General features: G+C 54.6%; 1 protein-coding gene across 1 annotated transcript; it reads right to left on the reverse strand.

The window, feature by feature from the left end:
• Nucleotides 1-250: 250 nt before the first annotated feature.
• LOC135363792 (ral guanine nucleotide dissociation stimulator-like) lies at nucleotides 251-7195 on the reverse strand. Its single transcript, XM_064585810.1, has 5 exons — nucleotides 7082-7195; nucleotides 3560-3670; nucleotides 2205-2395; nucleotides 1540-1599; nucleotides 251-665 (listed from the first exon to the last, which is right to left on the reverse strand). Exons 1-5 carry the CDS (start codon nucleotides 7193-7195, stop codon nucleotides 368-370), a joined length of 774 nt encoding a protein of 257 aa, XP_064441880.1. The 3' UTR covers nucleotides 251-367.
• Between the last annotated feature and the right edge of the window lie 4970 nt (nucleotides 7196-12165).

Below are 12165 nucleotides of genomic sequence, written 5' to 3' on the forward strand. Positions count from 1 at the left end.
TCTTCCAGCGGAGGAGCGTGAACGAGCGCTCTGACTAGCACCTGTGCCGGCGCCCACGGGGCAGGGGGCGCCCCTGCTCTCCCTAGTGGCTGAGCCCCCGCAGCAGGGACGGGCTCGGCCCGCGGGGGCTCTGAGGCGACAGCAGGGGCCACAGCGGGAGCTGGGCCCAGTTCTTGCGCTCCTTCCGGATCTCGCTCCGGGGCCGGTGCTGTAGCTCCAAGAAGAGAAAGTATCGTCGGCCTGATGGGCTTCCCACGTCCCTCCTAAGTGAAGGAAACTTTTCCCCCCGCTCAGTGCTGTCTGAGGCCAGGATCCGATCCCTGGGAGGTCTCCCCGGACGGCAGGCCATGGGGACAGGGATCTGGGACTACGCACTGCTCCCGGCCCAACCGCACTCTATGGAGGCTTGCTCTGCGTGGCCCGCCCGGTCCCCTCCACGGGCCCTCGCCAGGCACCCCCGGCCCTCCTCACCCCCAGCCTCTGGCTCCGGGGGCTCCAGGCTTTGCAGCTGTGACAGCAGACGCTGGGCACGGCGTTCCAGGTCCGAGCCTGGCATATGGAGGCCCATGTACTTGAGCAGCACGTTCAGGCAGGGAAAGTCTGGGGGCTGGAAAAAATCCTGGCGATATTGGTCCAGCCATGTGCCCAGGATGGAGGAGATGGCCCTGGGGACAGACAGGTAGGCAGGGAGTCAGAGGACAAAGCACCCTCCCACACAGATGTCCCAGGGAACCCCTGAATGTCAGAGACCGGGCCTACTCCTTGTCCACCTGTGATCTGGAAGGACTGCCTGACACAGGCCTGGTCACAGAGGACAGGCTGCCAAAAGCCTTTGTGAGGGGGAGCCCTTGATCAATGGTGTGGCCATTTCTGTCCTTGTTGGGGGAGTCCGGGCACACTCGTCAGTCTGTGTCCTTGCCCACTTGCCACTTGGATTCAACTGCATGTGGCCAGGGAGGGGCGGTGTCGGGCCTGTTCATTGCCCTCACTGCACACATCACTGCTCTGTGAATATCCAGCCAAGGAGGGAGCAAAGGGACTCTGTCTCGTGCCAGGCCTTCCCAGGACCCTCCCAATACCTCCAGCTTTACCTCCGGTGCCTAATGCTGCCTCATTCACTAGGTGCCATGAGTGGGTCTCTTTCCACTCACACTCATCTCCCACAGGGTGGGGGACGTCTGTCCCTGAGCTCTCACTGGGTCTCCTGAGCACCTGCTGAGCACCCAGTGTCCAGGTTCCACCAGATCGCTGAGTGTCATGGCCCCACACTCCTTGTTGTGGGTCCCGGGAGTGGGGTAGAGACAGGGCTGGGAGGGGGCAGGGATGGGCATTGACTCTCTTAGGGGCTGAAGCTGTCCTCCAGCCCCCTCTGCTCTCCCACAGTGCCCACAGCCCACCCACAGCTCCCCTTTTTCCCAGATTCCTAAAACAGGAGCCGCAGATGTGTGGGATGAGGGCCCAGCAGCCCCCCATCTCACAGTCCCCTCGCTGCCCTCCTGGGGAGGGAATTCCCTCCTGCAGTAGCCGAAGCTCACTCACATGTTCCGCTGCTCCAGGCCTCCGCCGAGCTCATCCGAAGTAGAGGGAATGCCCCCATATCTAGAGGAGGCCAGAGGGGCACCACATGAAATGTCCTGTGGACGCCACTTCTCATCATGTCTAGCGTCACTGTCTGACCCCCGACTAGTCTGGAGCCCTGGGGCGCTGTCTGCTCTGTGCAGGGGTCAGTCAGCATCTAGGGAAGTGCCTGCACTGAGTGGGGCTTCCTGAATGCTTGATGAATGGAAGGGCCCCAACCACCCCATCCCAGATATCTGAGTGGGCCTGGGCCCCCTGCTCAGCCCCAGGCATCCCTGCTCTGGTTTCACCCAGGACACGGACCCCAGAGGGAGTCTCAAATCTCCCTTTCAAATGGCAAAACAGCCCAGCTCGAGACCATAGTGACAGTGAGGGATGAGGCAGAGGATTCCTCGTGAGGAGCAGGACAATGATAAATGAGCACAACCACAGCCCCTCTAGCAGGCCTTTCTGCAGGCCCAGGCCCCCAGGTGTACTTTCCCTAAAGGACACCACCGAGTCCCTATAATAAGTCTGCCCCAGTCAGAGGAGCAAAGCGAGGCTCGAGGAAGTTTGGTGACATTCCCAAGACTCACAACCAGGCGGTGGCCAGATCTCACTGGGCTGTGGAGGGGCAGGGTGCTCACGTTGTAAAGAAGAGGTCCAGCACCTCGGGGTGGTGGCAAAAGCTGTGTACGTGCCTAGGAATGTGGAGATGTGGCTGAGGTCTCTGCCTACGAAGGCGGGCACCAGGTGGTATTGGCATCTCCAGCAGGTCAGCCTGGTTGGTCCAGAGCTCGCGGGTCTCATTCTTCTCTGTGGCTGAGCTGTTTTTACCCTGAGGTGAAACGGAGGAGACATGCACTCAGCTCTGTAGCCACCAGGAGGGTTGGGGGTGGGAGCGCAGACCAAATCCCCAAGATCTCAATGATTTATGGCAACAGGTGGGACAAGAGGGCCCATAGTAGAAAAAACAATGAGGTGCCTGGGTGGTTCATTGGGTTAATCCTAAGACTCTTGGTTTTGGCTCAGTCACGATCTCAATGTCTTGAGATCGAGCTCCTCGTAGGGCTCCGTACTTAGGGGCAGAGTCTGCTTGAGGAGTCTGTCTCTCCTCTGCTTCTCCCCCTCTCCCACTGCCTCTCCCTCAAATCAATCAATCAATCGACCAATCAGTAAGTCTTTCAGGAAAAAGAAAAAAGGTCCTTGGCATCCATACAAGGAATTGAAGTCGATGATGTCGGAACATGTTTTATGTCAGGTCAGCTTGTTAGCTGAGTATGGACACCACCTCCCCGCATGAACGGCACCGATCCCGTGATCTCTGACAACATACCCCATTCTTGACATGAGAGCACAGACACATTTTCTTAGGTGAGAGGGCTCAGGATAGTAGGGCATGTAGGATGTTTAGTGCAGCACTGTGAGTTGGCCACAGAGGGGAGTCCCATCAAAGCCCTGCATCAGTCAAGGCCTCAGTGGCTGTGGTAACCGACTGGCCTTCTGGAATGTTGTACAATGAGGCCCCTGCCCCTGACTCTGTAGGGGCCCCAGGGATGTGGATTTTCACAACCAAAGGGCAAAGCAGGAGACACAGTACCATGAGCCCCATGTCCCTTTGGGGAAAACTCTCCCAACTCACCATGATCATGTGCAAGATTGGAGAAGATGGGGAAGGACTGTTAGGCCAAAGGGGACACCCGGAGGACTAGTTAGCAAAATGCATAGCACAGTGCAAGACGATTCTAGCTGAATGGGATGAGACATGGTTTCAAGTCTCTTTTCTGATATTCCTACAAATACGTGGACAATGATGGTGCATCTGGCCCAGGCAGGGGCAGGGCCCTGAGGGCAAGTTTGGGGAGGAGATGAGGATGCAGATTCAGATGGAGCAGGACTGTGGGAGGGAGCCCAGGGCATTAGCAGGCTGGCTTCTGGGACCTGAGGCCCTTTTGCTGCATCGGGGCCCTGGGGGGTGGGTCAGCCCAGCACCTGCACTCACCCTGAGCCAGCGCTGGACTCTGTTGCCAGTGCGGGGCACCTTCCTGTCCTTCACGGAGGGAGCGCGGAGGCCCTCATCGTCCAGCTCCTGCCCCGTCTCCTGTCGGGAGCTCTGTCGAGACAGTGCCAGGCAGCCAGGCACGAGGCCTCAGAGCCCTGTGCGGCTACCTTTGCTGGGCCTCGGACCCAGGGACTCCACTCCACACACACACCACACCACAGGATGCACAGCCCTCCACCGCGGAGAGAAACGTGACACAGCCTCAGGGCCTTGGATTCACTCTGGCACAGGTGAGAGGCCCTCAGGGATCCTCATCGCCCGCCCCCCCCACCCCCATCCACCATGACGTCGGTGTGAACATGAAGGCACCGCCAGGGCATCCGCTGCCCTGTGACGTCCTCCAGCCCAGGGGCAGGACCTCCCCACACATCCCTCCTTCCCAGAAAGTCAAGAGGAGGGGATGGGGCTGCCCTGGGGTGGCTCAGGGAGGTGGCTTGGCCTGGCCCGGCCTTCTCTGTATTACCTTATGGCCCCTCGTGCCAAACGCCCTGAGGCAACGGGGGCGAGCCTTGAGCCAATGTCTGCAGCAGGTGAAAAAGCCCTTACCCTGGGGTTTCTGGAAGCCAGAGCCCCAGGAAGTAGGCAAGCAACAAGAGAACATCTTTCACGATCGGATGTCTCCAGTCAAGTGACCCTGATATGGGACTACAGTAGAATGTGGGTGCCTGGTCACGGGGCTTCCAAGTTCTGTTGGGGTCTGTGGTCAAGGAAGTGACTTCACTGCCTGGGATCCCCTACCTGGGTCCACTCCTGGATTGACACCCCCACCAACAGTGCTCTGGGCTGCCGGCTGCTCATCCCCGGTCTGCATGCAAGGCCACATCTGTGCCCAGTGACACAGTGCACCCCTCACCACAGCCCACAGGCAAGGTCTGGGTGCAGCCAGGGCCCCAGCTTGGAAACACACCCGGCGTCAGACACAACTCTCCACTCTTACCTGGTCTGACCCTGCCTAAGCCACTGTGCTTGTCAGGGATGGTCTGTGCCTGGTCTGTCCAGTGCACAGTATTCCAGCACGGACTTCCTCCAGACGTCCCAGGCATATGTGGGATGATATCTATGAAACTGGAGGAGTGGTGTCCCATGTAGGAAATACCTCCAACCACATTTTCTTCCTCTTCTCACCTTCTCTGAGTCCGCTACTGGTCAGATTCCACCCCACAGTCCCTACTGGTGTGTGTGTGTGTGTGTGTGTGTGTGTGTGCGCGTGTGTGCGTGTGAGCAGGTGGACGCTCAGCATGTTGTGCACGTGTGTACACCAGGGCTCACACTCTGGAGACCCAGAAGAGGGCAGCCCCTCCGACAGAGGGATGGGCAATAGCTTCCCAAGATCTTAGGCTTCCTAATTTCCAGAGCAAACCCTAAAGAAGGCGGTGGAGCCTTGGCCCTTGAAGGTCAGAATCCACCCTTACCCCTAGAGTCTGCCTGTCCTGTGCTGCGAGCCATTACCTCCTTTCCAATGGGTGTGATGTGGATGGGGGGCCACTCCGTGGGTTGCCGTGACCTGGCTCCTCCTCAGACAAGAATGTGCTGGAATGCCTCCTGTAGGATATCAATGCTCACCCTCACCCCCACACCATCTCCATGTCTGTAGCCACTTACTTCAACATGACCTTTTCCAGAGCCCCCACTGAATGCTGAGGTGCATCCAGGGCCCCAACTTTGAGGACATTCAAAGATCTGGGTTCGTGCCTGGTCCAGCCTTCCTACAAGTCCTTGATTCTGGGCAAGGCACTGACCCGGCAGGGGTCTTCCCCTTCTCCCCTCAGTGGCTCCCGCCGATCCCCAACTCCTGTGTACACATCCTTGTGTAACCCCCTCCCCTGGAGTGTGATCTGGACGTAGTGATTCACTTCCATTCCACAGAACATGGCAACACGACCCAAAGCCCCTTCCGAGATTCGGTTAGAAAAGCTCCGTGCCCGGCCCCGTGCTGACCCTGACCCGTGTTCTCTCAGATCCCCACACTGGGGAACAAGCCCCTATGTGGAACCATGACACAGGCATGTGCACGTGGCCTAGCACCGAGGGCCAACAACAGACAGAAGAACTCAGGCCTTCGAGATGGACTGAATCCTGCCAACACCCCTAAGTGAGCTCGGGTTCTAAGTGAAGCAGGTCCTGCCTTGGTGTTGTCAACAGCCCCAACCTCCTGAGAGGCTCTGGTAGGAGCCCCCAGCTGAGCACTGCTGGGGTCCTGATCCCCGGAGACTGTGCCCCAGTGAGTGTTTGTGGGCGAAGCCACCGATTGTGGGGAGATGTGGTGTGACCCAGCACTAGGAGCAGGGCGCTGAGACTGTCCACCTGCCCCAGGCCCTGCCCCTCCTCCTCTCCCTCTCTGCTCTCCTCCTCAGCTTCCTCCAGCCACCCTGGCCTCCTTTCTAACCTCCACTCTGGCAACATCAACTTGGGCCTCCACTCCTCTGCAGCGTGGTGCCCTCTGCTGGCTGCATATACTTGGATTTGTGCTGGGGTGTCTCCTTGGCCTGCCTCAGGAAATCTCAATGTCACCTGAGCACGGCCTTGTCAGACCCCTCACCTGCCGGAGCTCGGGACCCAGCTGTCGCCCCTGCTCTCTTCCTATGGAGCAACTGCTCTTTTCATTCACGTTTTTCATTCATGTTTGTCCATCTTCTCTCTAGACCCTGAGCTCCTAGAGGGAGAACCCGGGTGGCTGAGAAGCACCTGCCTCATCTGAGTGCTCAGGGCACAGCGGCTGATGAACAGGCCAGAGGATCCATCCCACCACCGACCAGCTCAATTGTTGGAGCCTAATTGATTTGGGCCCTTTGGAAGGGCTTTTTTCCTTTTGTTTTGTGTTTTCAGTAAACTCTGTGTTCGATGTGGGGCTCAAACTCACCACCCCGAGATCCAGCGCCACGTGTCCCACTGACTGAGGAAGCCAGGTGCCCCTTTGGTCATTTTTAAAGCTACTAGGCTGATAACTATTGAGGTTAACTTGGTGATTTCAACATTTAGCAGGTATATTTCGTTATGCTGAATTACCAAGTATCTCCCCAAGTTCGGTAGCATGTCACCATGGATTCCCCCACATGACAGCGCTGAGTGGCTGTTCAGATGGGAGATGGAACGCCTTCCTGTGGTCACTCAGGACCCCAGAGTCCCTGCACCGTGGGCCTTCTCCCTCCCTGGGAGGTCATGTACCTCTGCAGCCATGAGCACAAGGGGGAAGGTGACAAAGATATACATACAGGAGAGTGTTCCTAGCCAGGTCTAAAAGGCTCAAAATGTCCACCTTCATCCTCATGCTCAATCTTTTACTTTTCGGGGGGATTTTATTTATTTATGAGAGAGGAAAGAGAAGAAGTAGGGGGGAGAGGCAGAGGGGGAAGTAGAACAAGAGAGATGCTGGGGTGAGGAGGCCAGGGGGTGACTGGTGAGGGCCTGTGGAGGGAACAGCTTGGGCCACGCAGAGCAAGACTTCATCGACTGTGGTTGGGCCGGGAGCAGTGAGTAGTCCCAGATCCCTGTCCCCATGGCCTGCAGCAGCATCACCACCACCACCACCATCACCAACATCACCACCACCACCACCACCACCATCATCATCATCATCACCACCACCACCACCACCACCACCATCATCATCACCATCACCATCATCACCACCACCACCATCATCATCACCATCATCATCATCATCACCATCATCATCATCATCACCATCATCATCACCATCACCATCATCATCACCACCACCATCATCATCATCATCACCATCATCATCACCATCACCATCATCATCCCCACCCTCACCACCATCATCATCACTATCATCACTATCTCCATCACCATTACTATCAGGTACTTATCACCATCATCATCATGGCACTGTGACCTGAAACAGTCAAGGTCCTTCTATCTTCACTGTCCCCCTCTGGCATCAGGGCCCACCTACCAGGAACACAGAAAGAAGCTGGGCTGCTGCTTCCTAGGTTCACCAAGTTCAGAAGTTCTGGAGTCAACAGAGCAGTTACCATAACAAAAAGTCATCCATCCCAGAAAATCTGCCAGAAGTTTTCTACTTTTCTCCCTATGTGTGGAATGGGAGCCAGATTTCATTAAATGAAGCTGGCAACTGAGAGAGATTAAAAGGGAATTTGAAGATACAGTTGGCTGGCTGCCCACAGCCCCAGCTGCCCTTCTCTGGAATCTGGGAGAGGCCTGAGTGATAGGCCAGGTCTGAGTTTCAGAAGAGGAGCCTGAAAAGCTCCATATCTTTGAGGTTTTGATGGGAAAGCTGGTTGGGTTTTTTGTTCTCTTAGAGCTTTGCTCTTTGGTGAACCCCCCCCCCCCAAACACACACACATGCCCCCCAGGTGTTCACACCTTGGCAGATGTAACTTGGCTTCTCTTTGCACTATGCTGACTGAGTTTTAAGTGGTAATTCTTCTCTTTAATAAAAGAAGATTACACAAGTTCCCAGGAATTTTTCACAAAGTAGAAGGAAATGGATGCACTGCGGTTCCTTTGAGAAAAGTCAACTTGGCACATACAGCAGACAGGGCCACACTGATCACCTGGGCAGAGACTGGGTCTTCTGGGGGGCCTTGCAGCCTTATTCTTCACCCAGGATGCCTTTTAGAGTACATTCCTGAAGAAGACTGGGATTGGGGCTTATATCAGGCTTCTCTCTGGGAACTGGAGACTGGGGCAGGTATGGGTACAGCTGACCCAAAGGTAGCCCCAGACCAGATAGTTGATTTAAGATGAATGTGGGCAGCACCCATCTGGGTTTGTGATTGAGGGCAGTAGAAAGAGCCTCAGGTCAAGGTCAGGGGACTCAGCTTTCTTCTAAGCCTGCATCTCACTGGGCCCATTTTCTCACCTCTCTGTGCCTTTACCCTTCAGAAAATGAGGAAGTTGAACCAGATTAGTAGTTCTTAAACTGTGCTCTTTGTGCTCTTCAGTTTGTACAGGGAGCCTCAGGGGCTGCCTGTGGGGCAAGCTGGAGAGAAAAGGGGCCCTAGGATCCCCATCACCACCACTTAACCACTTCTGCAGTTAACAGAGATGCTGAGCAGGGGCACCTCTCAATCCTTCGCCCCTTCTCAAGGACTTACAAAGTACCCACTACATGCCAGGCACTGTGCTGGACACCAAGACCACAGAGGAAGAGACCAACCAGGTCCCTGCTCTCATGGCCTTAGAGTTGGCTGAGGAGACACCAACAATCTGTGAACAAACAAATAAGATAAATACCAATGGCACTAAGTGCAAATCAGAGAATTAAAACAGGGCAGTGTGAGGGGCTCCTGGGTGGCTCAATTGGTTAAGCATCTTACTCTTGATTTCAGCTCAGGTCATGATCTCAGGGTCATGAGATCAAGCTCCACATCAGCCTCCGTGCATAAATAAATAAATAAACAAACAAACAAACAAATAAAATTTAAAAAAAAAACAGGGCAGGAGAGTGATTGGATAGACGGGGAGGAGGTAACACTTAAACAGAAATCTGAAATGGTCCTTAAGAACAGAAAGATGGCCTTGTGACTGGGCACAGGGATGAGGGAGGGTCATACAACAGAGGTGGGACAGGTGGGCATATCCAGGGCATGGAGGGCTCTGAGTCCCTCTCAAATCTGATGGCTTTAATTACAGTCCACATCACACCCACCAACATCACTGACCTCATAACACTTTAGACCTGAGAAGCATCCTCCAAGAGCAAAACCCAAGCTGCAGAGCTCCAGCCCCCACCACCCAGTCACTGGTGTCCCAGCCCCTTGGAGGGGCCAACTCTGGGTAAATAAAGGCCATGTCCAGGTGGTCCCCTGGGGTCATGAGAACCACAGACTTCACCATGGGCAGAGGGCTGACTTGGCATGGGCTTTGGCCCACACAGACCAGCTTCTGTCACTTAACCCAGTGGACCACCTCAAGCAAGTCACTGTTCCCACCACACGCACAAAGATTCCATCTCTCTCAGAGCTCCTGAGAAAAACAAATGAAATCTGGCCCACGTTAGGCCACATAGTGCTAACTGGTTTATGGATGATTGGGTTTAGAATTGCTCCCTGTGGGCTAATCTCATAGCCTTTAAGCTAAACCCTAAGGACATGAGCCAGGATTTTCACTCCTCTGCCCTTTGTATGCTGCCAGACAAACTGTGAGCTCTCAATACGTGCTCAGCAAATTAAACCATGAATTAGGAATGATGCTGAGCATGTGTATGCAGGCACTGCTCTGAGGATGCCTGAAACTCCTTTAGCTCTCCCACAATCCCAGGAGGTAGGTGCTCTGGCTGCCTCAGTTTTAAAGAGGAGAAATTGAGACAGAAGAAGACTAAGTTATTTGTAGGATCCCGCAGCTGGTAAGGGCACCAGAGCCTGGCAGTCTGGCTCTTCTCAGCTGTCATCTGGAAGGACAGGAGAGCTGAACAAAGAAAACATCCTGTCTGTCTTCCTCCGATGCTCTCAGGAAGGCCACGTTTCCCAGGGGACTGTAGTGGGGGGTGTACTGGGTCTGGTCCAAGGCAGCTGCAGAGGGCCAGGTTACAGCAATGTAGGTCACATGCTCTAGCCTGGACAGGCCAGGGATCCGGCACACTCTCTGGCCCCAGGCTTTCCCTGTCACTGCTCCAGCATGCTGCAGCCTGGGCTCTGGATGGCCCTGGCCCTTCTGTTAGGCGCCCTCAGTGCAGGTGAGTCAATGGCAAGATCGGTGAAATAATGCTCATGACATCTGGGCTCATGCTGTGTGTTGGGACCTATACGACTAACACTAGCTTTTCAGATGAGGATACTGGGGTTCAGAGAGAGTAAACCACTTGGTCAAGGGCACACTATAGATAAGTGTCAGGTCCAGGTATGAACCCAGCCCATGGCCTTCATCACTGCTGGGTCAGTGCCCTAAAGGAAGGGTGGAAGGCACACACCACTGGCCTTCCTCTTCTGGGTTTCTCTAACCTGCACTTGTGTGTGTGTGTGTGTGTGTGTGTCCCCTCCCTCCATCTCCATGCTTTCACTCTCTCCCTCACCTAAGTGAGGCTGCCTTCTGTACACAGCCTTTTCATCCCTAGGTTCTCAGGGATCACTCCCTCTCTGGTCCCCTCATCCTTCTACTCTGCCCCTTCTCTTGAGCCCTGGAATTACATGTAGCCTGAGTGGTTTTGTATGCCCTAATGGGTATTAATTTCTCTTTGTGAGATGTCTGCCTCTCTGGGCCTCGTGTGAAGCAAGTACTTGTAGTTGGCTTTATCAAATGAAAAATACATACATCTTATATAATCTTATAGCATATATAAATATATACATATTAAATATATAAGTCATATATATCAAATATATATGTCATATATATATATATATATAATGTATACATGATCTTTTTCATTTATTGTTCACAATCGTCTGAGGTAGGTTTCATGTCCGAGTATAATATAATAAAATTGAGGTGGACAGAAGTTGCTAACTGGTAGTAGGTGGAAGAGCTGAGATCTGAGCCAGGTCTGTCTGACCACAAAGCCTGCGGCTTCCCTTCAAGAACCTGGAGCTTCTTAGGGTTGCCCACAAGAATTTGCTGAGCACTTTTGAGGCAAAGCTCAGGCAGCTCTTCCTTGGGTCTTCAGAGCAGCAGTTTTCAGGTGTGGGGGTGGGCATAAGAGCACAAAGAGGGGCCCCACATCAGGCCTCATGAACTGCGAGGGAGGCCCAGACAGGAGCCCTGCCATACCCCGCCCCCCATGCCAGTCCTTCCACCAAGGCCTCGGGGTCACTCTGGACAGTCATGTGACCTGAGTCCCCACTTCCCCACATGTAAAATGAGAGGGTTGACCAGATGAAATGTCAGTTGTATTATTCTATGATGCTGGTTGCGGGGCACACCAAGCACCTGACATTCGAGGAGGCAACGGTAACAACAAAGCCATGAGTCTTCCTCACAGTGTCAGCTTTCTGGGGCCTTGGCTGGGGGAGCTCTAAGCCAATCTGTGGCCCTGTTCCACCTGTGCTTTCCTGTTCCCATGTCTTAGGCTGGCCGTATCTAAAAGAACCATCATCCTCAGCACCAGTCATTGTGCCCCATGTCCTCAGTGAAGACCCATTTGTTATGACAGTTTATGGGTCATTGCAAGCTTTTGCTGAAGTAACATCATCACAGCAGAAGGTCCAGAGCAGAGGGGCTCTCTAGAGACAAAAGGGGAGCAGTGCCCTCACACCAAGCCTGCTGATCCTCTCCTTTGCTCTCCACAGGGACTGCTGCCCTCTGTCTCCACAATGGGGCCCAGTGCTACTTGTGTTTTGTCGCCTGCCGGCCAGGCCACCACTCCATGGCTGGGAGCTGCCTGCAGTGCCCCAAGGGCTTTCAGTAAGGAGCAGACACCCTTGTGCCTCAGGAAGAGAGGAGGGAAAGGGCAGGAAGGGCAATGCAGCAGGGCAAAAGTTTCGGGGAGGTGGGAGCTGCCTGCTCTCTAGAGGAAAGGGATCCTGTACACGTCCCTTCCATGGTGGCCCTGAGTGTGATGAGCTCCCAGGGGCATAAGCCCAAGAGCCTGGTGGTTGATCCCCCAGAGCCTGCCCAGGACA

This window comes from Mirounga angustirostris, unplaced genomic scaffold (assembly GCF_029215605.1).
Source record: "Mirounga angustirostris isolate CCGP_5_RB_7025 unplaced genomic scaffold, mMirAng1.0.hap1 SCAF_3, whole genome shotgun sequence".
Classification (NCBI taxonomy): domain Eukaryota; kingdom Metazoa; phylum Chordata; class Mammalia; order Carnivora; family Phocidae; genus Mirounga; species Mirounga angustirostris.

What these genes read in the sequence shown, in the direction of transcription:
- LOC135363792 (XM_064585810.1), bottom strand. Translation starts at nt 7,195, where the DNA reads ATGATGATGATGATGGTGGTGGTGGTGGTGGTGGTGATGTTGGTGATG. An exon ending in GGGACTACTCACTGCTCCCG is followed by an intron (nt 3,671 to 7,081) that starts GCCCAACCACAG and finishes CTGTCTCGACAG; the next exon opens with AGCTCCCGACAGGAGACGGG. An exon ending in GAGTCCAGCGCTGGCTCAGG is followed by an intron (nt 2,396 to 3,559) that starts GTGAGTGCAGGT and finishes GTTTCACCTCAG; the next exon opens with GGTAAAAACAGCTCAGCCAC.